This window comes from Abrus precatorius, unplaced genomic scaffold (assembly GCF_003935025.1).
Source record: "Abrus precatorius isolate BTA unplaced genomic scaffold, Abrus_2018 Scaffold10, whole genome shotgun sequence".
NCBI lineage: Eukaryota > Viridiplantae > Streptophyta > Magnoliopsida > Fabales > Fabaceae > Abrus > Abrus precatorius.
The window spans coordinates 23397636-23422344 of record NW_020874292.1 but is presented as its reverse complement, the minus strand read 5'-3'; the positions used below and the strand labels follow the sequence as shown (position 1 = coordinate 23422344).

General features: G+C 36.3%; 3 protein-coding genes and 1 non-coding gene across 6 annotated transcripts; 2 read left to right on the top strand and 2 right to left on the bottom strand.

The window, feature by feature from the left end:
* The first annotated feature begins 3151 nt into the window (after positions 1-3151).
* LOC113870948 (probable ubiquitin-conjugating enzyme E2 24) lies at positions 3152-11074 on the top strand. Of its 2 annotated transcripts, none has more exons than XM_027507549.1 (9): positions 3152-3576; positions 4372-5263; positions 5634-7084; positions 7648-7782; positions 8070-8504; positions 8598-8661; positions 9136-9275; positions 9441-9752; positions 10377-11074. In XM_027507549.1, the coding sequence occupies exons 3-9, from the start codon at positions 5645-5647 to the stop codon at positions 10620-10622; spliced, it is 2772 nt and encodes a 923-aa protein (XP_027363350.1). In that variant the 5' UTR covers positions 3152-3576; positions 4372-5263; positions 5634-5644; the 3' UTR covers positions 10623-11074. The 2 variants fall into 2 exon arrangements, with proteins under 2 accessions (XP_027363350.1, XP_027363359.1); XM_027507558.1 differs by lacking the exon at positions 3152-3576 and adding an exon at positions 4187-4223.
* A 660-nt stretch (positions 11075-11734) lies between these two features.
* LOC113848765 lies at positions 11735-15094 on the top strand. Its single transcript, XM_027478189.1, has one exon. The coding sequence runs from the start codon at positions 11854-11856 to the stop codon at positions 14704-14706; it is 2853 nt and encodes a 950-aa protein (XP_027333990.1). The 5' UTR covers positions 11735-11853; the 3' UTR covers positions 14707-15094.
* A 512-nt stretch (positions 15095-15606) lies between these two features.
* On the bottom strand, positions 15607-22989 carry LOC113874113 (callose synthase 11-like). 2 transcript variants are annotated; one of them, XR_003506088.1, is made up of 3 exons: positions 17481-22989; positions 17028-17215; positions 15607-16079 (listed from the first exon to the last, which is right to left on the bottom strand). XR_003506088.1 is itself a non-coding variant. In XM_027512341.1 (2 exons), the coding sequence occupies exon 1, from the start codon at positions 22825-22827 to the stop codon at positions 17494-17496; it is 5334 nt and encodes a 1777-aa protein (XP_027368142.1). In that variant the 5' UTR covers positions 22828-22989; the 3' UTR covers positions 16963-17215; positions 17481-17493. The 2 variants fall into 2 exon arrangements, 1 of the variants encoding a protein (XP_027368142.1); XM_027512341.1 differs by lacking the exon at positions 15607-16079 and having other exon boundaries at positions 16963-17215.
* Positions 19778-19856, bottom strand: LOC113853398. Its single transcript, XR_003502570.1, has one exon. It is a non-coding gene; the product is annotated as a small nucleolar RNA J33 (small nucleolar RNA).
* Positions 22990-24709: the final 1720 nt, after the last annotated feature.

The window sequence follows — 24709 nt, the reverse complement described above, 5'->3', positions numbered from 1 at the left end:
ATATATAATTTTAAATATTATATATTTAAAAAATATTTCATGAACATTTTTAATAAAAGTATGGTTTCAAAATATTTTACTCATTTTATAAAAATAATTTAAATTTTTATAATTTATTTTTGTTTTAATTATATTTTATTTCCAAAAGATAAATTTTAATTGCAAATTTTTTTAAAAAATTATTATAATTTAATATCAAAATTTTAATATTATATGTACATAAAAATATTTAAAATTTTCAATATATATATATATATATATATATATATATCATTGAAAATTCAAAAAGTTAAATAAAGAATATTTTTTAAAAATAAATTAATTTACTCAAAGAATAATTTTATTATTTAAATATATTTTATATCTTATTTTTTTATTTATTTCAAACATTAAACAAGATGATATTATCTTATTTGTTTTACTGTCCTTATCATGCATATTCTTATTTAATTCACATGTTTTATTATTTTTTATGCTATCATGTTTATCAAAAGAACTAAAAAGTACGAGACTTTATAAAAATTATATTAAAAGCTCATACTTTGAAAGTGACTATGCACTAGTACCTTTACTAGTTTTGAGAAAACACTGCAGTGTTAGTGTTTCATACCACCGATACCTCCTGTTTATACCTGAAAGACAAGATGAAAAACTCGTATATCAATTGATAGTTGTTATAGTTGGAAAGCAAAAGACCTTATAAACTATAGTTAAAATTCTAAACTGTTAGACTCAAGTCCCTTATTTTACCATTGAATCCTGGCAAATGCCCCGCTACAATTACATGTAGAATGATATAATCTGTGAGCTTACTACGAGCAATATCGTGTAAACAAACTAAAATTCAGAGAGAGAAAAAAAAACTTTGATGACACGAGCATAGTTGTTGTTTCCTGAAGAGCAATTATATATAACATTCTCCCCTTATCGTGGGGATCATACTTCATGATAGCATTGATAAAAGAATTAAGCGTATATGCTTCTTGCCTTGGCATGTGACAACTTAAAGCTATATGGGTAAGGATTTGAACCAGTAATAGTGCGCATGCATAACCAAGTAATTAAGTTACTAGGAACATCAGCAGTCCAAGACATTTTCATCAGTGGTCCCAAGCAATCATCAAAACAAAGTACAAAAAGAAGTGTCTATCTGAAATCCACCCAACAAAAAGAGAAAAGAAAAGGTATTAAACTGCAAATGGTCACATAGGAAGTGAGAAAAGTTCTTAGGAATTGGTCATTTTCAATCAATGGTCTGTTTTACCTTTCCATTTAGATAGTGTCTTAGTGCGGTTTGGCCTAGTCACATTCTTTCAACATTTGTAATTAGAAAAGGAAATGCTTCTAATCCTTCGGTTCAATTCATATATACTATAGAACCATTATCTCCTCTCTCTTTTGTTATTAGAAGAATGACTTTTGTTATCAGTTCTACATACATACTAAAGATATTGTCGATATAACGTGTAAAATAGGAAATGAAAAAGGTAGAAAGACTTCTTTTCTACGAACATTCCCAAAGAATTGTCGTCGCCTTTGTTCTTTAATTAGATCATGCTTATGCTACGTACGCACGCTTCTATGCAAAACCATCTCATTCAATGTTGAGCACGCACCAAGATTATCATTGTTTTGGTCATGGAAAAGTCAAATGTTTTCTAGAATATCCAAGAGAATAAACTTGAGATAACCTTGCTTGATGCCTAGAAATTGTTAACTATAATCCTATGATTGAGTGCTTTTATCAGTTTATCATTGTAGTATATATATCATATGATGAGGTTGATACAATAACAACATTACACATGCTTTTTGATCTTAAATACATTTAAACTAAGGGTTTGTATTCAGTACCAAGCTTTTCATATAAATATTGCACGAGCATTTTTAAATTTAAATGAAATTAATAAATAAAATAAAATATTATATAATTTTATTAATAATAAACATTTTATTTTATTATATAAGAATAAATTAAAGAGATATTTAAAACAAATTAAAATTAATTAATTAAATCAAGACATATCATTTTTATTGATATATTTTTTTATCAAAATTTAGTAATTAAATTCGAAAATTTTAAGTCAAAATATATGGACTAAGATTATAATAATTTTAAATTTTAATTTATCTAAAAAATAACTAAAAGCTAACTTTTCAAATTTAACTAATCTTCTGACTTTTAATTAATTTATCAAATAAAATTTTTAAATAGACTAAAGAAGTCTTTGTGGGTTTGTGCTATTCCAAAACGCCATATCATGGTATGATCATATAACATTAAAAGGAAAGTACATTTCCTTGAAAAAATAAAAGAATAAAAGTAGATATCATTGAGACATAGTGGTACCAAATCCTTTCCCAGTTTAGGCAAATGGATTGCATTATTAGGAAAAAGACGAGAGGGACAGAAGGAACAAAAGGGTTTACCATTTGGTTGCTTTGCAGGAAAATTTTTGGAGGTCTCAGCAACTGTGTAATGACGTATCTGCCCTCCTTATTAACCACAATAAGAATAAACCTCAAATGAAGAAATATATTTTATTTATTATGAATATAAATAAAAGAGGAAAACTAGCTATCACTTTTTAACATAATTTTAATTATCAATTACAATTTATTAAAAATTATAAAAATATTAAATTAAATTTAAACTAAAAAAAGTAAGATTCGTATAATTTTTAATAAATTTTAATTACTAGTTAAAATGGATTAAAGGGTGTATTATTAATAATTTTTAATATTTTTTATAATATAAAATAAATTAAATTAATTAATCAGATTTAGTATGTTGTCTCCTAAATTATGTTAAATAAACAAAAATAGTTTGATTGTTGTGTTTGTATATTTAATATAAATTTAGAATAAAATTAAAAATTTATAGTGTATTTTATTATGAATTTATTTTTAAAAAATTAAAATATAAATCACATAACTTAAATTTACTTGTAAATACAAATAATTTTATAAATTCAGTTAATTTAAATTTAAATTTCTAAACGCTAATCTAAACACATACTTAATTGAAGTATATCAAAATTTTAATTTTTTATTTAAAAATATATTTTTTAGAAAAAAAAAATTGGTTTTCAATTGCTCCAATGAAAGACGAAAAAGTGTAGCTTAACTGTCTTATAATGTACCACAACAGAGTCTCTGTCTGATACTAATTGGTATATTCTTTTCCCTTGAGTTCAATTAATAAGCTTCCAAATCTATATCGATTAAAACAAAAAGGCCGCAAGTACCATACAGCTCCAACATCTTCTGAATAAAGCCTTAGCATTTCACAAGAAAAAGTGTATTGTGTGTGTGTCTCTGAAATGGTTCCAAAATTCCGTAGTGGAGTGGAAGATGGTGGGACTGGGCGCGGAACTAGGCCTATCTGAATATCACCCACGCACCTTTTGAAACTGAAACCAACTTCTGGAATTGGAAAAGTTACCTTCTTTCAACTTGTTATGTTCTGGGTCAAGTTCCTTCCTTTTGGAGTTTAGAGTCATGGGGTTTCTTTCTCTTTGTTCTTATATTACTGTGATTTCTCATATGGGTCCAACCTTCTAGGTGGTGCAAATGGTAAGTACAGTTCCTGGTCTCTACAAACTCACCTTTTTATTTTTTTATTGGAGTTACTAATCTATTTCTAATGATAGATTTTTGGTATTTGATTGTGTATACTTCAATTTTGATTTTGTTCATGGAACATGATTAAGTTAGGTAGTTAGAAGTCCTTTCATATGAATTCCAATGTTTTTGTTATTATTTTGTATTATTATTTGACTACAAGAAATTATAATTTGTTTGGTGGACCGTAGATAGTATATATCATTCTCTTCTGTGGATATGTTTGACCCTCTTTATTTCCCCTCTCTCTTCCAAAGACCCACTTGAGGATAGGATATGAACCTTTTTCATTTTTTTCTTTTCAAATTTGATATGCAGAAAATCTATGGGTAGCGTGCAATGGCCGCTTTGATATTTGACTTTTGTGTTGGATGCTAGAATAGATTTTGTGCTTAAGCAATAATACCAACTTGCACGCATCTTTATTTGAATGGAAGGAATCTTCAGAAAGTGTTAGTTATCAATTTTTTAAAATAATTTTCTAGTTTTATTTTATCAAACCACAATGATCCCTTTGGATTTCATTTCTTTTATGTGCAATTAAGGATTTCTTTTATTCTTCAGAAGCAGGTCATTAATTTTTTTAATCAAAGTCCCAGGTTCTTTTTTCTTGTCTCATGAATTAGGATTGTATATTTCAAAATAGTGTTAACTATTATAATTTCTATCTTATTATTATTTTTGTTTTCATTCTGCTTCTATGTTGATAATGATTGAAGGAAGTATTCACCAGTATACTTGTTGCAGGTTAAGAAATGATCTGGTAATGGAAGCTCGTTTGACTTTTGGCAATGGCAAGTGAGTTTCAAATTTGACACAGTTCTTTCAGACAGGTCATAGGATAACTGCCTCTTGTTTTAATCAAGGAGCAGAAAGTATATTTTGGTTTTTTCTGTGGAAAAGCATTCATGATTCTCTGTTGTGTTTAGCTTCATCGTGGGGCAAATCTCCTTTGGCAATATAGCTTCCAAGTTCCAATCTTGGAAGAGGAAAGTTTATTAACTATCTGGAATTTATTTATGTTTGAAGATTCAGCTGTATTGGGCAAATCTCCTTTGGCAAAAGTTACTTAATTTCCTTTGATTGGATTCCTGGTGGTAAATATATATGTGAAAATAATTGTTTGTCATCTTCCATAAAATTATTACCATTCTGAGGTTTATTCCACCAGGAACCCAACTGTTACTAGGGCAAGTCTACTTTGGCATCTTTTGATTAACTTGGTCAGCTTCCTCCAATTTCCATGATTTTTCTTCCAGAAAATCACAAAAAAAAAAGAAAAAGAATCTCTGGTAGTTGTAGCTTCTTGATACTATGGAAACCTCTCTCAAGAGTCTCTTTCTGTAGAAATTCCAGAGTGTTGTGGAAATTCTAGTCCAAATTGGGCAAATCTCCTTTGGCATTTTGGAGTCCTTGATTGACTCCTGTTATTCTATCAGGCAAATCTCCTTTGGCATCAATTTCCAGTTTCATTGGTCAAGATAATATTTTTAAGAAACTGGATCACTATCTGTGACAAGCATCATTATCCGTCAGACACGTTTTGCTTGTACCCAATTCTCCTTTGAAGTCAATATCAACTTACCTATTGTGGATCACAATACGCACTGGATTTTAATGCTTCTATTTGCTTGAGAAGGTAAGCATCCTCTTGAATCCCTATTTATCGTTAATATTGCTTCATGGATATGTTAAAATTTTGTTGTCTAAACAGATCATAGTTGCTCTAGGTTTTCCTCTATAAGGGAATGAGATTACTATTATTATTTTCATTCATATTTCATTCAAAGTAAAATGAAATTGAGAGTTTAAAATTCACATCTTAACTGCTAGGCCTGGGTGGGTGTTTTCTTCTCAAGATATTACTGATTAATTCTGATTACATCTATTTCTCAGTCTGTTGATAATTCCCATCGATTGAGTAACAATTCTATTGTTTCCTATGTTATGTTTTGAAGCTGTTTTCTTGCAATTATTTAATTTATGTTACCATGAACATATCATGACAGGCATCTAGCTGATGGATGCTAACGTTACTGCTCATGTTACTGATTCGGATTGGGAGACTTCCAGTGACAGCAGCAGCAGCGAGGATCAAGAGGATATTGATTTTCTATATGGTGGACAAGCTCAGAACATATTATCAAGTTTAGAGGAAAGCATTGGGAGGATTGATGATTTCCTCTCATTTGAGAGGGCATTTGTACACGGGGATGTGGTCTGCTCCTTGTCTGACCCATCTGGACAGATGGGGAGGATCACAAGTGTTGACATGTTAGTAGACTTGGAAAATGTTCGAGGAAACAAATTAAAAAATGTAAACTCAAAGAAACTTCTTAAGATTCGCTCCATTTCAGAAGGTGACAATGTAATTAAGGGGCCATGGATTGGTCGGGTTCAGAGGGTGGTCGACAGAGTGACTGTATTGTTTGATGATGGAGCTAAATGTGAAATCATTACCTTGGAAAAAGATAAGATTTTACCTCTGGCTCATAATTTTCTTGAAGATTCACAGTATTCGTTCTATCCAGGACAGAGAGTAAAGGTTAAGACCTCCACTGCTTCTAAACCAGCTCGATGGCTATGTGGCACCCGGAAAGACCATCACAATGAAGGAACTGTTTGTGCTGTGGAAGCAGGTTTGGTGTTTGTTGATTGGCTTGCCTCTGTTCCTTTGAGTTCCAATTTGAATGTGAATGTTCCTCCATGCTGGCAAGATTCCAAAACCTTGACATTGTTGTCCTGTTTTTCACATAGAAATTGGCAACTTGGTGACTGGTGTATGCTCCCAGTTGCTGACCAAAAGGAACAGATGATTCAAGATGCATCTGCCAGTGATCTTTCTAATGAGAATAGTATGTCCAGAAGTTATAAGAGAAGAAACCTTGACTCTAACATTGGGGAATTATTTATAATTGAGAAGATAAAGTGCAAAGTTGATATTGTTTGGCAAAATGGTGAACATACATTGGGACTAGATCCTCACAACTTAATCCTAGTGAATGTCATAAACACACATGAATTTTGGCCCCATCAGTTTGTGCTGGAGAAAGGTGCTTCTGATGATCCTCTTAAGCCTAGCAATCAAAGATGGGGTGTTGTTCTTTCCATGGATGCAAAAGAACATACTGTAAAGGTACAATGGAGAACTGCTCTCATATCTGAGCCAGATAACTTGGCTGGAGAAACAATGGTGGAAACTGTGAGTGCCTATGAACTAGTTGAGCACCCAGATTATTGCAGTTGTTTTGGTGATATTGTGTTTAAGGCGGCTCAAAAACAGCTTGGTTACCAAGCTGATAAAGATGATACAAAGTCAGATGCTCCTTCGTTAAACCAAGATCAAATCAGTTATCAAAAGAAGTCCCCGGATAACATTTACCTCTCCTGTATTGGCAATGTTACCGGTTTCAAAGATGGTGATGTGGAAGTGAAATGGGCTACTGGTAGAACAATAAAGGTATGACATCAATTTTTTTTTATATACTCAATAATATAATAGTTAATGATGCTAATGGCTATATAGAGTGATGTAGAACTTGTGAAGTCAATTCTTCCCATATCTGCATTATCTAGATGAACAGTTTAGTAAGCAGATAATGATAGATTTTTTTAGTTTAGTGATCTACTCCTCTCCTCCAATCGTCCTTGTACCTGGAGCTTTGTGTGCCTGAGTGCCTGTGAGGTGTCAGTTCCTTTCTTTGCTGAAACCAGGGTTTGTTTGTAGCAGCTGTTTTGTGTAGTTATGGTTGGTTCAGGATGATCCTTTTCACTCTTTTGGGATACAAAAAGAAAATGATTTCCTTTCATTGTGAAAATCTAGATGTAATGATTATAGGTAAATTACAAGTTACACCACTGAACTTGGACTAAATTATATTTATTCGATGATCCTACTGAACTTAGACTGCAACAATATTAGTCATTTCAGAACAATTATTTCAAATGTTCTATTGTAACTATACACTACTTTATAGCCCTTCATCTACAGGAAATCATTGCAAATTATTTGTGCCACAACAGGTAGCACCTTATGAAATTTTTCGAATCGACAAAAATGAAGGTTCAGCTGCCACCCCTGTTCCTTATGAGAATGTTGAGGAGTTGACTCAAGCAATGATTGAACATGGAACTCTACCTTCGGACCAGAAGGGAAAGGTGAGGATAAGAACTTCTCTGTATGTCCTGAATCTATTTGCATCCATTATAATCTATTTTTTTATGTGAATTATTTAATTGGGACATTGAGATGTAGAGGTCTCATCTTAGAATTTATAGTGAAAAGTCGGGTAGTTATAGCAAGAGAAAATAAAATGGAACTTTTAAACTCTTCTTCATAAGTATGGATCAATTATCATTGTAAAATTAATTTTTCAATGTGATTAATTGTTGAATTTACTGCAGCAATTATCTAATCATAAGCTGAATATCACTTCAATGATCAGGACTTGTTAGACTGTAATGATGATAGAGATAATTGTGAAAAACAACCCGGAGAGAGTAGTTCCTTTTCCCTTCATCAAGCTGCCTTTGAACTTTTCTCCAGCATTAAAGCCAGCATATTCCAAACATTTGGTGTAACATCACTTCCCAGAGCAGTCTCCCCAGTCGCTACATTTGAAGAGAGAAATGAGTCTAATTTTCTTGCTAAGAAAGATTTGGACACTTGTGAACCCGACACTGGACCGCATCCAGGGAGCAGGCTGCAGTCTTCTGAAGACAGAACTACAAATTGTGAAGTTCATAATATTCATGAGACAAATGATTTTGCAGCTTCTTTACACAGCAACATTTCATATCAGTTGAAGCAGTTTGATGTAATTGATAATTGCTCAGACCACCACTTTTTTAATGAGGGGAAAGGATTGTCATTATCTCAGGTTAGAAATTGACAACTCATTACTGCAGTGACGTATAATCATATTGGAAGAACTCGGGCTAATTTTTTTCCTCTCCTTTTGTTTCATTAATAGGTTAAAAATGGTTGGGTGAAAAAGGTACAGCAAGAATGGAGCATCCTGGAGAAAAATCTTCCTGGTGCACACTTCATCTCATTTGTTTCATGCCATGTTATTGTATATGTTTTGCAGTCTATGTTTTTATATTGAATTCAGGCTATGAAATTATATTTGGATCACAACTGTCACAGGTCCCTGTCACAGTGTGGACGAGGACAGATAGTATTTCAATTCCTTTAGCCATTTTAATCTGGAAGGAAAACACAGAAGATTATATTAGAAACAAGTTATTGAGTAGATTACCACAAGATGGGAATTAAATTGGTGGTTGCTGTAAAGATAAACAAAAAATTATCTGAATTTGATCTTTCAGACGTTAGAATTCAAAGTTCAACCAAAAGTAGTACACAACTATGTAGGCTTTGTTGGCCATTAAAATTGAATCAGCAAATTATCTGAAAATAAGTAATTGCTAGAAAGAGAAATCTGAGTATGCTGTGAATATCCATCAGTTTACTGCAAATTCACGTACAATCTTTATTTGGTTAAACAGAAACTATTTATGTCCGTGCTTTTGAAGAAAGAATGGATCTCATGCGAGCAGCCATTGTTGGTGCATCTGGGACACCTTATCACGATGGGTTGTTTTTCTTTGATATACGTTTTCCTCCGGAGTATCCCAGTGAACCCCCAGTAAGCTTCTGAATGTAGTTTTGCTGTGCTTTATGAATTCTTTTCATTTATGATTCATGCATGGAGCCTCCTCCACTTAGAATTTAGCATCTTACAGAGAAAATTGCACATTTGTTTCTAAACAAGCTCTCATCCAGTCATTATGGCCTTTGTAATCTCATGCAGTTGGTGCACTACATTTCTGGTGGGCTAAGATTAAATCCTAACTTGTACGAGTCAGGGAATGTCTGTCTGAGTCTCCTAAATACATGGACTGGTACAGCAAATGAAGTATGGAATCCTGGAGCTTCCACAATTCTTCAGGTTCTTCTGTCTCTGCAGGCCCTTGTCCTTAATGAAAAGCCTTATTTCAATGAGGCTGGATATGATCAACAAATTGGAAGAGCTGAAGGAGAGAGGAACTCAGTGAGTTACAATGAGAATGCTTTCCTTGTCACCTGCAAATCAATGTTGTATCTATTAAGGAAGCCGCCCAAGGTAAAATGACTGCTTCTATACTTTGGTTTGACTCTGTATTATTACAGTGGGCTCAGTGATGACCTAGGAAGCATAGACAATAAATCATTGCATCCTGTGCCCTATTAGTTATGTTGGACACTGATTTATGCACATCATGCCAGAAATACGCATCTCAAGACAAAATAAAACAAGAATTGAACATTACTAGAATATGACCTGGATATCTTAAATATTTGAATAGGATGTTATTTCTGTCAGAAATGGGAGGGTATTGTTGATGATAAAATGGTCAAACATTTGCTACAGTACAAAGGGCACGGATTGAACAAGTTGTTGAGTTTCTCTATGTCTTTTGAGTTGTACATCTTTATTCAATACAAAGCAAGCCGCAGTTGTTATTTAACCAAACAGCTATGCATGGCCCTGATTTCCAATTTTTTATACTCCTAGCATCCTAAAGTTTCTTCAGTTTTCAATTTTCATTATTAAATTTATTTTAGTTGATTACACTGAGGCTTTCATGTGATGTCTGCATGTCATCCGGCTCCCAATTGTTATAAAGAAAATGGTGGCATCTGAATCTTGGATGAAGTTATATGGATAGTAGTATAGAACTGAAACTAATAATGACACTGATTGCAGCATTTTGAGGCATTGGTGGAAGAACACTTTAGACAGCGCTCCAAACATATACTTCTTGCTTGTAAGGCATATCTTGAAAGAGCTCCTATTGGATGTGCTTTTGAAGGTGGAAAAACTGAGCATGAAAACCAGAAGGGAACTTCTACTGGATTTAAAATTATGCTTGCTAAGCTCTTCCCCAAGCTGGTAGAGGCATTTTCTGATAAGGGAATTGATTGCAGCCAGTTTGCTGAAATGCAAAAGTAACTGTTCTTCATTGGGAGTAAATCGTCAAGGATATCCCAACCTTGTGTGTAATATATTAATTTGTTTTCACATATCTGTATGATATGAAAGACATGCTAGCAATACATTTTTTAACACATTCTCTACTATTGGCTGAAATTACTGAGAATTACAAAATTATAGAAGTTTCACACACTCGCTTCTAATTTAATAAACCTCACTGATAATTTTGTAGTTTTTAATAAATTTCAGCTAATAGTAAAGAGTGTATTAAGAAAAGTTCATTGCTAGCACTTTGTTATGGAATGTTAGCTTGATAAAAATATATTGTAAACCCCCACCTCCCAACATAAAGAAGTGTTGAAGGGGTACTGATAACAGATACCTTGTCGTATTTGTGTATATGTATCATAAATAATGGCTTGCAGACGTGAGGATGTGAAATAAGAAACAATGATAGGTGTAATTTGCTTGACATGTCTTGCCATCTGTTTGATAATCATTTGCAAATGTGCTATGACTTGCTAAAGAAAAGGGGATGGGGAGTTTGGAGAAGATATCACTCATCACTAGATGATGGCTATTTCGGTGGCTTTCAGAGGAATGAAAAATGTCCCTCAAGTTCACAATTAATATTATGACCAAGAAATCAATAGCAGTATACATCCACAGCTGAACTGTTAACAAAATGACTGAAGAATAAACTTGGTTCAGACGATGTATAAATATTTGAGAAGTATTAGGATCACGCTTTTGTATATACCCTTATTGATTAAAATTTATTAAAATTACAAAAATGTATAAATACTTTTCTTTTCTCAAATTTTCGTACTTTTAATAAATTTTAATCAATGTGATAAAAATGAATGGTTTTATGACAAGCGGTTTAAGTATATTTAAGCTAAATCTTAAGTTTAAGTCATTTTGTATAAAAAAAATAAAATTCAATGATAAACCCATTAGGACCGGTTCGAGTCTGCTCACGACACTAAACACACTCTCCCATGCTTTTCCTTCTAACGCAAGATTCCACGTCCCATTCTCAACCCCATTTTCTCAAAATTAAATAAATAAAATTATATTTAACAAAAATAAAAATAAAAAAAACAGAGCTTCAAAGATGTGAAAAGCTAGAACTTGCGTGTCCCTACGTGCTGAAGCATTCACAGTTTCCCTTTCTGCGATCCACATTCCTTACGCGTAAATTCCAAAACCATCGAAATCGCCATCCAAATGTGAGGCAATTGCATCAATGGAGTATTATTTTTCTCCTCTTAAGTTGCAGAGATCTCGTCGGTTCCTAGTGAATCCCCACAACACTTCATCTTCAAAGCCCTTATTCATCTTCTTTTTCTTCTTTCTCTGCAACTTGTCTTATGTATTCACTAACCCTTCGGATTCGGCTTTCGAATCTACCTACGTTCGCCTCTGCAACCACGTCGTCCCCGCCTCCGCGGTGCGATCCGATGCCGGAACCGTTCCCGGTGTCGCCGGCGAGCTCCGGTTCCAATCCGGCTACTTCTCCGGCGGCGATCGATTCTTCAACCGATCCGCTGCATCAAAGCACGTGTCGTTTCGCGCAACCTCTGTTAGCGGAAGCGCGAGCGATGGCGTGTACGAATTGGGAGGGCAAATGCTTCTTCAGCAACGAGGAGGAGGGAACACAGTTCAGGGAAGGTTGCTCCGGCGAGTTTTTCCGGGTCGGAGAGTGTCGCATTGGAGGGTTTCGCAGTGGATGCGCGTTTCTCTGAGAGGGTTTTGGTCACAATCTTCTGGTAACCTTTGTATGTTTGGAACAGGATCTTATGGAAATTTAAAAAATGCTAATGTTGTTCTTAACCTTCATTATCCAAAAAATTTGATCCTTTTGGATTGTTTGATTAGTGGGACATTAGAAAGTTTTGATGACAAAAATAGCTTGCAATACTTTGAACCCATTTCAATATTGGCTTTGTCTCAGGGTTCGAATTACAAGTATACACTAGTTGGGAATGAGAAAGAGAATGGTTGTGGAAGTGGATCAGATGTAGAGAGTTTGTCCCTTAGAAACTTAGGTCAAGGTGCCTGCACTGCGTTTCTTGGACGCACCGATAGGTTTGAACTGGATTATGGGAGCCACTGTCATAATGTCAGTTGCAATCCTCTTGGTGGTGATGTTGAACGGTTGCCTGATGTTATGCTTTTTTATGGCACTCGATGCGCCGAGAGGCAGAAGGTTCAGATGCTGTTGGGTTTTCCTGACTCTTCCCACCGGGACGCTTTGTTTCCGTTTTATACAAATGCGACTTTGGTATCTGAGGGGATGTGGGATGAGAAGGAGAATCGGCTTTGTGCGGTTGCTTGCCGGATCTTGAACTTCACTGAGTCTGGGAGTAATCCTCTGGTTGGGGATTGCTCGATTAAGCTCACTTTAAGGTTTCCTGCAGTTTTGTCTTTGAGGAACAGGAGTACTGTTTTGGGCCAGATTTGGAGTAATAAAGTGGTTGGTGAATCTGGTTATTTCGGTAAAGTTGGATTTCAAGGTTCATTGAAGGTATTAAGAGGCCTCCATGGTTTCCAATATAAGTATGCTGAAATTGAGAGAGTAAGAAAATCTTGTGCAGAAAAGATGACTGCAAGAGGCAAGGGAAAGATGTATCCAGATGGACATTCTTCTGATATGACATTTAGCATGTTAGTGACAAACAGTAGAGGACAAATAGCTCAAGGTTACTCATCACCACTGTTTGTTGGGGATCAAATTTATGATGGACGGCAATATGGGGTTCCAATTGTGTCAACAACAGGAAAATTGAAAGCACACGGTATTCAATCAGATAAATACAGCAATTTGTTGAATGTCAGCTATATGATGAGCTTTACTTCCCCTCCTGATTTCAAGTTTGGTAGTCAGGTCTCTTCAACTGAAGTTAAAATTAGTGCTGAAGGAATTTACAATAGGAATACTGGAGTTCTATGTATGATAGGATGTCAGCATTTGAAATCAAGGAACAAAATACTGATAAAGAATGAGTCTCTGGACTGTGAAATCTTGGTTAATGTCCAATTTCCTCCGTTGAATTCAAAAGGAGGTGAATCTCTTAAAGGAACTGTAGAAAGCACACGACCAAAGTCAGACCCTTATTATTTTGGTCCCCTTCAACTGTCTTCATATTCCATTTACACAAGCCAAGCAGATGCTTCCATTTGGAGAATGGATTTTGAGATAATTATGGTATTGATATCAAACACACTTGCTTGTGTGTTTGTAGGATTGCAACTCCTCCATGTGAAAAAGCACCCAGATGTGCTTCCTTACATTTCCATTGTGATGCTTCTTGTTATCACTATAGGTCACATGATTCCCCTGATGTTGAACTTTGAAGCTTTTTTCTTGGTGAACCACAGCGTGCAGAATGTTTTTCTTGGGAGTGGAGGCTGGCTTGAAGTGAATGAGGTAATTGTGAGAATGGTGACAATGATAGCCTTTCTTCTAGAATTGCGTCTTGTACAATTGACATGGTCTTCAAGAAAGGGTGAGGGAGGCCACCCCGGTCTGTGGATTTCTGAAAAAAAGGTTTTTTATATGACTCTACCATTGTACATTGGTGGTGGATTGACTGCTTGGTTGGTGCATATATGGAAGAATTCACACCAAAAAAAATTTAGACCATTCCGACTTTCACGCCACAGGTTTAGGTTTCCTCGTGGGCATTTTTACCGATCTCCTTCCCTCTGGGAGGACTTTAAATCTTATGCTGGTTTGCTCCTGGATGGTTTTCTGCTCCCACAGATTCTGCTTAACATAATATTTAACTCAGAAGGGAAAGCTCTGTCTTCTTCCTTTTATGTTGGGACAACCATTGTTCGCATACTGCCCCATGCATATGATCTTTATAGAGCTCACAGTTCTGCGTGGTACCTTGATTTATCATATATATATGCAAACCATAGAATGGATTTTTATTCCACAGCCTGGGACATCATTATCCCTAGTGTTGGCATTTTATTTGCTCTCCTTGTATACATTCAGCAGAGATTTGGCAGCCGGTGCATTCTTCCAAAGAGGTTCAGAGAAATTTCAGGCTATGAGAAAGTACCTGTTATTGGCAACGACGATTTATGATAGCTTAATATTGATTGCATTTTGTAAATGATTTTTAACCACCGATATTTTTTATTGAGTTTTGGAAGCCATAAATTGCGATGGCAGATATACAGTTCAGGATATAGCAATAGAGGATGATTTTGCCCATATCAAGCAACCCCAGAGAAAAACATGCTGAGTAGATGAGGACTTAGCATTTCTATTTAGAGTTCATAAAATTTTGACCAAAAGATTTTTTTTCTCTCTTTCTCCAAACATGACATTACATTTTATTAGACAATACAAATTCCTTGATAGCTTTGTTAATGCCAATGCAAGGTTCTAAGACCATTGATGAAAAGGAGAAAAAAAAGCAGGATGCTGAAGACACTCCCCATATCACTAGTTAAATTATGAAGCTTCCCATATTAAGCTTTAATTCATCTAAAGTAAAATGAAAATCTCGACTGTTAATTTTTAATTAACGGTCATAATTGTTCTTTGTATTATTAATTTAAGAGTTAAAATGACCAAGCTAAATGCATTTTTGAAGATTTGGTTCATTTAAAGTGAAGTTAAATAAAAGCATGATTAAATTTGCGTTTTCTTTTTTAATTTAGAGTTTGAAATGAAAAATTATTTTGTTTATAATATTATGCTCTCTCTGATTCTTTTTACATGAAATAAATAATTAATTATCAGGATTATAAAAAAAAGTTATATATTATAAATTTATAATATATTTTAAAAATTTATAGTAATAAATGATCAAATTAATAATTCATACATTAGACAAATCTATACATTCATTTATATATGTAATAAATATATATCTTATTAATATAAACAGAATTAGCAATTATTACAAATAAGTATTTATTTCTCATTTTACACTAAAAAGAGTGATACTTATATCTCATAAATAAAAACAGAGATTAAAACTTTCAAATATTTAGGTTATCCCATTACGTAGTCCATTGTTAAATTCAAATTAAAAATCAGGAATCAGGCAAATTTTATATAGTAATACTCATGTGTGCGTGCGGGATTCTTGACAGCTGTTGAACAAAAGATGCGAGATGCTGACGAACAATGTTAAGCCTAAAAAATCGTCGATTCAGTGGCAATGAGGTATTTGGTTAGAATAGGTTGCACTAGATATGAACAAGATGTACAGCAAGCCGATTGTCATCAATGACTGACATAGGTAAAACATCTGATACTCCAATACTAAAGTACAGAGATTCACAACTTGAGTGGCATGAAAATAACAAAGCAGAAATGGGAAGCGTGATAATGTCCTGATGTAGAAGACGATCACAATCTGACTCCTTCCTTGATAGATTGTCTCAATGGGAGCCACACTATGGTGGAAAGAGAGGTAAACCTTTGTGTTTTCGACATTGCATAACCTGAAAATAAATGCCAAATTTGAATTAAAGTGAAAAAAAAATCTATCAAGAATAAATATTTGAATGAATAATAACTACATCCTCTTCCAAATTATTCTTCAGAATCTTTCTACTACTTTATAAAACAAGTATTAAATGGAAAATTAGTTGTGTTAATCTTTTAAAAAATCCAACACTTTCTTCAAGTAGTGATTATTAAGAAGATCTTGTAAGATTTAAAATAATTTGCATATGATATATTTAGAGACCTTACAACCATAAAAATATTTATAGTACTAACTGAGGCACATAGATTCACCATACCTCGGGATTGACCATATAAAAATTAACAGCATAGTTCACTTTAGTTATCAACATATTCCAGCTCACCTTATTTGCTGTAGAAGTACATGAATCAGGTCTAATTATTATAAATAAGAAAATAATTTTTAGTTCAACAGTTGCCAAAGTCGGTTAACAGATATAGTACCCAGACTTTATGTTGATTTATCATGCCATGCTTCTAACAGGAATAACAGAATAATTTAAAGGACTACTGTATTTTATGCTTTGAAGCATAGTATAAGAGGCAAAATATCATCACAGTTTGAACTTTGAAGAAATTACACAAGAGTGTCACATGCTCAAAGAATAAGAGAGATATTAATATATCCAAGATTACACATTAATTAACATTAACATAAGTCAGCACAGACGTGCCTTCAGGTATCGTGAAAAGCGTACATTTAAAATTTTATAAAAAATACTATATCGCTATTAGCAAGGGGAGAATTTGGATGGCCTCCAAACAGACAATTTCTCATATCCTCAATAAAACTTTGACTGTGTTAAAACGATAAACACATGATTCATCAACATCTGAAGATAAGTTATGTAGATTGCTGCTTAACTAAGGCTGCATGGAAAAGGAGTCAAGAAACCAATATTTTCCTTTCGGTACGTACGTACCTGGATTTATTTGTAGGCGTCCATTCATCATGGTAATACAGAGAGCTTTGATTTGCCACTAGCGTCCCTCAACCTTGTATTTTAAACTAGTATCTTGTACTAGTCCACCATCATACAAATACTACAACGGAAAATACAGAAACGCATCTCTCAGCAGCTAGGCATAGCCCTTTTGTTTTGGGCGAGACCTGCACACACATATTACGATTTGAATGTAAATGTAATTTTAATAACCCACGGTATAAGTTTACAATTTAAATAGTAATTTTAAATTGGACCAAGATTCCAGAATTCACAGACCAACTCGATAGCAAAATGTTTCAAGTAGCAACTTCCCAATCTATACACCATGGTAAATTGCAGTTTACCCAATAGCAAGGACAATTATCATGATGTCTACATGTTCAATAAATGACGGATTATACAATGTTAGAAAAAGCCCGATGAAGTTACCTTCAATCACATCTTAAACAGACTTCTTGCCACTAACTATTCGAGATATCTGGAGACCCCTGCTGAAAGCTTCATTAAAGAGAAGCCTAGTTTGCATTGACTGAAATCCAGGTAACCATGAGAGCATTGCCACCGGAGCCATGACAATCACCCCAAAGAGCAAATCATATAGCCGAGCCAAAGAAACTACAGTCTCCCACACTTTAGTTGACTGCAGAAATGGCCTAAGCACCTGGGCTATTAAAATCATCCCCCAGCCTGTGGGAATGAATGCCAACAGGCTTGTTAGAAGATCAATAAATTTGAAACCAGTGAACTCCAGTAAGAGGACAACCACAAGAACTGTGACTATAATCACAAGAAGCTGAACTAATCGATAATATATGTGCTCCTTTGTAGCATATTTATCCTGAGCGTATGCTATAATAATATAAATCCCAACAATCACAACCATGAATATCCAGGACAGCAAGTAAACAACTATACTAGTATCTCCACCTGCAATGCCCAGCTGATAAACAATGCCATATTGAAAGAAGAAGAATCGAAGGTCTAAAATGATTTCCAACAGCTTTCCCCATATGCCAGTTGTTTTTAAATGGTCTTGCTCCTCATACCACCATGTTTCCCAGCTATACTCAGCCTTTTTAAAGGGCCCACCTGGATACCATATCCAATTCATAAAATCATCAAAGTCATATACAGTCTTCAACCAATCAAACCCAGAGGGATTGAAGACAAAAGGAGACATTATCCATGAAACTACAAGAAACCAACTTGAGATTGTCATAGCTATGTACACAAAAGTATCCTTAGCCAAGGGACTATGAGAAGCATACACAATTAAAATAACCCCAAGTTCAATACCCTTTACAAAATGGCTTCGAGCATATAATCGATAGTTCTCAGCAAAACTCTTGTGCTCCACCACAAAACCACGACCAGTAGCTCGATACTTAGCACCACCATGAAGTATAGTCCGGCCAAAGAAATGGGTCCGAGTTCCCAAAGAGAATGTGTAGAATAGTGATGCAAGCTCCAACTGCATTGTCAAGAAGTCCCAAACAGCTGGAAGAAACCCATGCTCAAGAGAGTTTTCGACAACCATTGGGAGTGCAGTGAAGAGGCCAACCTGGATTGCAAACTGCTGATTTAGGACTGCTCCAAGAGCTTTATTGTCAGTAGCATTATTCATAGCTTCATCTTCAATTCCACTGAGAGCCATATAAAGGCGGCCCCAAAGGAAGGCATAGACTGTCAGAACAACCACCATGGAGTTAAAATAAAATCCTATGGTTGTGTAGAACACTGAAAGCATTCGAAAGAAGTCTAATCTATGGCCTAGCCGGTACACATCTCTGCTCAAGACCTGCTCACCATTGCCACTAGAAACCTTGGCCTCAAACATGGATATCTGATTCAAGCCAACATCTCTTCCTTTGCCTACCTGTATATATTCATGATGTGTAACATTGCCACCTCGCAGGGTACAATTGAAACCAGCAAAAATATCTTCACTAATATTGATCACTCTAGAGGCCTTGCTGACTCCACCCCGAGTCACAAACCAGAATCTGTCAAACACATCTGGATGACCGTAGTGCATTCGTACTTTCAAAGGGTTTGCCAAAACACGCTGACCAAGCGTCACAAAACTTGTCTCTTGAGCAGACATGAACCATGCAAGTGAGGAAACAGATCCTGTGAAGACATTCTCTCGGACCCCCAAAATGGTTGGTTTCTTAATACCATAGTAGGCATTAAACTCCTCCAATAGATTTCGCATTTTGAGAGCCTCCTCAAAATAATTGTCTTGATTCATATCAATGGTCTGAACTGCATCACCCCGTGTAAAGATTATGGCATGATTCTGATTCTCTGGTTTCCCTTCTCCGAGTTTTAAAGGACCGGGTAACCTGATCCGATAAATCTCAACCTCATTCTGCGACTGCTGATCAAACTTCACGAGAACAGAGTAATATTCAGTCTCCTCCCTCCCCAAAGAAACCTCATCAACATATGCCACTCGAAGAGCCTCATTGTTTTTCATCAAATATAATATGTCTTCAGCACGGGGGTTCTTTTCTGCCTTGTGGCGTCCATACATCTGGCATGCCACCACATATGAAAACTTCATCAGTGCACTCCCATATTCATCTCCCTTGAATAACAGGGTGACACTGCTATCTGCCCTTCTGAGATTTCTACGTAAAGATGGAGGCCCATCTGAGTGTAGGCCATTCAAACCACTATTTTGATTTGTTGAACCATGTGAAACAATATGTTCTGATTCCTGTCTTATGTCCATCTCAGATGCTGAATCAAGAAAGGCAAGCATCTTAAGTGCCCTGTAATAATACATCATCCCCCTCACTGTGCGAGATAGTGTTTGACCTCTGTAAGATACCCAAAGGCGGAGGTCTCGGGCTTTTGTTGTCCAGAGATCATCCTCATTTTCTAAGCCCTCTCTATGCATCCTTTCCATAAAATTTTTCCATTCATCTTCATAAATCTTCTGCAAATAAAACAAAGTAGTAATACCATCCTCATTCTCCTTTCGGAGAGCCTCTTTGCCGTAAAAAACTTCCTCATCATAATAAGGGGTCAAGACACTGAAAGCCATCATTTTTTCAACAGGGGGGGCGCGAGGCATGTTCATAAACAAAGAATTGGTAAAGAAAGCAATCCGCCGCCGTGCCTCAAGATTCAATGGGACATTGTACATTGAGTCTCTTGAAGTAAGAATTGTATGCAATCGTCTGAGCTGCCTAGTAAAGCCTGCATCTTCAGCATCAGGAAACTCTATAGCTTTCTCAAAGAGCAGTCCTTCATCAGTTCTTGAACTTTGTGGTGCCAGGCCCTCCTCACTCAACTGGCGGGTGGTCTTCTTCATCTTTGGAAAGTATCGAATAAACAGTTCATACAAAGCTTGCAACAAATATACAGCCTTATTCATATCTCTCTCTGGTTGAATCAAAAGCTGAACAAATTCACTCAGTTTAGCATGTATTTGTGGTAGCAGAGACATCTTGAATGCTTCTGCTAACCTCCCCATCTGAATGGAGTCATCTATGACTGTGAATATTTTAGTCACTATGAAGTACTCTTCTTTTTCAGGTTTAAGAACCATAAGAAACAAATATTTAATGCTGTCATATGCTTCAATGACAGCACACCGACGATACTCATTCTTGCATATTTTCAACCAAAGTGACCGGTCAGACTCATTTTCCAGCTCTTTTGCCTGACTGAGAGCAAGCAGTAGCTCGTTACAGAGAAGGGAACATGGCCATCGAATAACCCTAATATTCCAGCAATTTGGTGGCAGTTCCAAGAGCTCAAGTTCTCGATCACTGATGATATCTTCCTCCCTGAAAGTTATCATAATCTCATTCCATATTAAGGCAAACCTGGTAGCATCCACTTGGTTTGATTCAATCTTTTTGAAGGGCTGACCAAGTCCATATCGCAGTTTCAGCCGGTGGATGGCATCACGAAACTTCTTTAGCAGTGTCGCTTGCTGACTTAGTAGCTTCTCCTCTGGCATCAGATTGAACTGCATTGCACTGGCAAAGAACTGAAATCTAAGTCTGAGTTGTAAGACATTCCGAATTTCACCCAAATGCGAGAACAGACCAATTGTCACTCCATAAAAGGCAGAGAAAATTGAATACCATATTTGCAAATCCATGAAGTATACCAGCACAACAGGTAACCATAGCAACAAAACTGCTATTCTGTTGGTATTACTGAAAAACTCGTGCCATTTATAATGAACGCTGTGAGGTTTCAAAAGAGCCTTTGTTGGAGCAACTAGAGGCTTGATCTGAAGAAAATAACTGAACGAAAACTTTGAAGCCAGTACTGCTATCCAGAAAATAGTATACTTTACATTATCTACAAGTGCTTGCCTCACACCGCGCCCCACAAAAATCCGGCTATGGAACCACCATGTTAACAAGTACACTATGCTCCAGTCAGATTCCTCAATGAAATTCCGCAACCATGGCACTACAAATAGAACCACTGCCAACAATTCTGGGATTAAAAAGAAAAAGACCACTTTAAGAAACATAAAAATCCTCTCATTTGCCTTGTGAGACCAGGTCGGGCTAGAACCCTTCTCAATCCAAATCATTCCATAAAAGACGGAAAACAAAACAGTCCACGTTATGGCAACCATGCTCTTCAGCGCCATCCTCACTCCAAGCCAAGTGGTCTCCCTAGTAACCAAGCTATATTGAGTTCCAGCATCAAGCACCGATTGAAGCAACCTCAGAGCACTCCACGTGATAAACAGAGTCAACATTTTGACCTGCGTGTCCCTTCTCTCCAAGGCTTCCCAGGGATAAGTGGTACCCTCCCAGGCAACGATAATTGCAGCCTGGAAGAACAAAATGAGCATGACCCAGAGCCTATCAAAACTCTTATAAACATTCCAAAAAGACCTCTGCTCCACGAACCCGGTCTTCCCTACCCTCTTCTCCTTTGGTGTAGTCCCAAAGAAATTACACTCAAAATTTAGAGGCCATCCCAGTCTCTTCAAACATCTCCTACTCCAAAAGTACTCATTAATGTCATCATAATTCCTCCATGCAGAGTGCGGAGCCTTTCCATTTCTACTACTATCAGCTTCAACCTTAATAGTATTACAAATAGGCATAATCACAGACTTCAAAAACCCACACTCACCCGAAACCGTGGGCATAAAGGGACGACCCGTATCAGGGTCAATGTGCTCATCTACAACAAAATTAAGCTCTCTCGCCATAAAATGATAGATATAGCAAACACACTCGGGAGTGAAACGAAGGTTACCAGCTTCTCCCCAAATCAGAAGGTACAGTGAAACGTACAGCAACTCGCGGCGGAGATCCGTCGGGTCTCGGCGGCTGGAGAGCAACACGTGCGATTTCAGGCCGAGAAACGAGCACCACGCGGTGTAGTTTTGGAGGAGTTTCCGACGGAACCGCCGCAAGACGCCGGCGTCTAGGGCGTCGACGATGAGCGGCGGCGGGTCGAGACGCATCTGCGAGTTCGCGAGGTGGAGAACCAAATGCTCCCTCTGGTTCCGCGCGTTGTCGATTTGGAACCCAAACAGCAACCGGAGCCAATCCAGAAGGTCCATGCCCGGTTCCCACGCCATGAACTGGTGCTTAGGGAGGTCACCAACGGCTCGGAGGGCGGCGGCGGCGGCGCGCACCTCCGGATACCGAAGGGAAGGATGGTCCGTGAGGAGGTCGTGCACCGGTATAATGTTGTAAACGGAGTTCATCGGAGACGGCGGCGGCCGTGGCTGGTTGACGGCACCGCCGCGCGCGGCGAAGGGACGTTGTCTTAAGTTCATGGTGACGGAAACAACGGAATTGAGGGTTAGTTGCTAACGGAAACCGTTTTTGAAGGCATTCTGTTAATTGAGTTAGTTGCGTTTTTTCTCTTCATTTTCTCGTTCATTTGGTTTTTGAGTTTCTCTGCTACGCCGGAAGGTGGAAGAAAGAGTGAGGTGACTGCGAGTGGGGAAGGAGACGTAGACGTGCACGAAAAAGAACTGAAACTTTTAATATCTGTAACTCTGATGCCACGCGCTGGAGAGCAGGGTGCAACGCACGCTCCAATTGTGGGAGTTTTAAGTGGGACTTTAAGCGTGGGACCCGCCAGTCATCATTAAATAGCTGAAACGGTTCAATTTGAAGAAATTATACCGTAATAATAAGGAGTTAATTGCCGATGAAACGACGCCGCGTGGGTTCCGTGGGACCGCAGTGTTTATGGTCCATTGATGATGATGAGTAAGGGACGGCTCTGATACACGCGACGCTGGGAATGTGTTGCGTGGGAATTGATATTTTATTTTGAATTTTTGATCTTGATTGCACTGGGGTCAAGAGCTCAGAGAATCTCTGCCTGCAACTGTATTTATGTGTTTTGCTGTAAGCTGGCACGTGCAGCACGTGGCTGCATCAGCTCTGTCCTCATGTTTTTCCCCAAACCAAATGGGTCGTGTCCGTGAATAAATTAACCACGTACATTATATAATATTCATAGGTCACCACTTCCAGTTTCTTTATGATCATAATAATCAATCATCATTACAAGTCTGGTCCTAATCAGACTAAAAAAGCATACCACAGTAATTTCCTTTTGGGAGTTGAATTTTAGAATAACAAATCTCCATTTTTCCAATTGTCTTTTATGGATTCTCCTTGCTTCTTTAATCGAGGGCCTACCAAACTCATAGCTACTGTGTATTCTATATAGCAGAAAATTTATGTAAGATCTCCTCAGGAATTAATAGTATCTTTGTGTCAAAAAAGGGTAGAAGAATTGATTTGCATGTCATACAATACAATAACACCGTGCGATTCCTCAAACAGACTTTGGCTATGAATATTAACTGAAATTCTTGCGGATTTTGCACACCTCGAGCGGAACAAGCTGAAGCTCCTCCAGACAATGTTATGTGGACTATGATTATTGATATGCTTCGATGAGCAACACAGCCAACCCAAGCATATGCTTATACACCATAGCAGTATGGAGTTCCATTTCTAGGGCCATACACGCTTTTGTCTCATGCTTGTAAATATCTGGCGCACTTGAAGAACTAACCGTATATCCCCACATGCAAATGCAAATAAGACACCAACAACCATTGTTCAGCTGCCCCACATGCTCTACTTCAATGGAAAAGCTATATTAATCATTTAATTGAGTGGAATACCTGCAAGGTGAATTTCATCCTTGCAATGTACATATTTTAAGAAAATAATTAATTATACTAATAATTATTATAAAACGATTAAATTCATTAAAATATTTTTATCAAAACTTTTTACATATATTAACCAACTCTCTACACTTGATTTGCTTTATCATCTACCTATTATATAAAGCATTTTTCTCCTTTTCTTTAAGTGACATAAGAATTACTAGTTGAGAAGAATTACGCTCAAAGGTATTATTTAAAAATAAATAAAAAATTATCAAAGCAATTAATAATAGACAGAAGGAGTTATCAAAATCATAGCTGCATACGCAATATATACAACATTCCGCCACATTCATCGATTAACAAACGGATGTTCTCTGCTTTTATTTATTTATTTATTTATGGGTCGTGACTGGTCTCTGCTTACATCATCTGCTCTCCACACCCCAAGTTTACGTCAGGATTTTAAAATTAAATTAGATTAATAAGTAAGGGTTTTTTTTATATTTAATGATGAAAA

Coding starts and splice junctions, on each gene's coding strand:
- LOC113870948 (XM_027507549.1), top strand. CDS start 5,645: ATGGATGCTAACGTTACTGCTCATGTTACTGATTCGGATTGGGAGACT. Junction 8,505..8,597: donor AAGGATTGTCATTATCTCAG/GTTAGAAATTGA, acceptor TTTCATTAATAG/GTTAAAAATGGTTGGGTGAA. Junction 9,753..10,376: donor TATTAAGGAAGCCGCCCAAG/GTAAAATGACTG, acceptor CACTGATTGCAG/CATTTTGAGGCATTGGTGGA.
- LOC113848765 (XM_027478189.1), top strand. CDS start 11,854: ATGGAGTATTATTTTTCTCCTCTTAAGTTGCAGAGATCTCGTCGGTTC.
- LOC113874113 (XM_027512341.1), bottom strand. CDS start 22,827: ATGAACTTAAGACAACGTCCCTTCGCCGCGCGCGGCGGTGCCGTCAAC.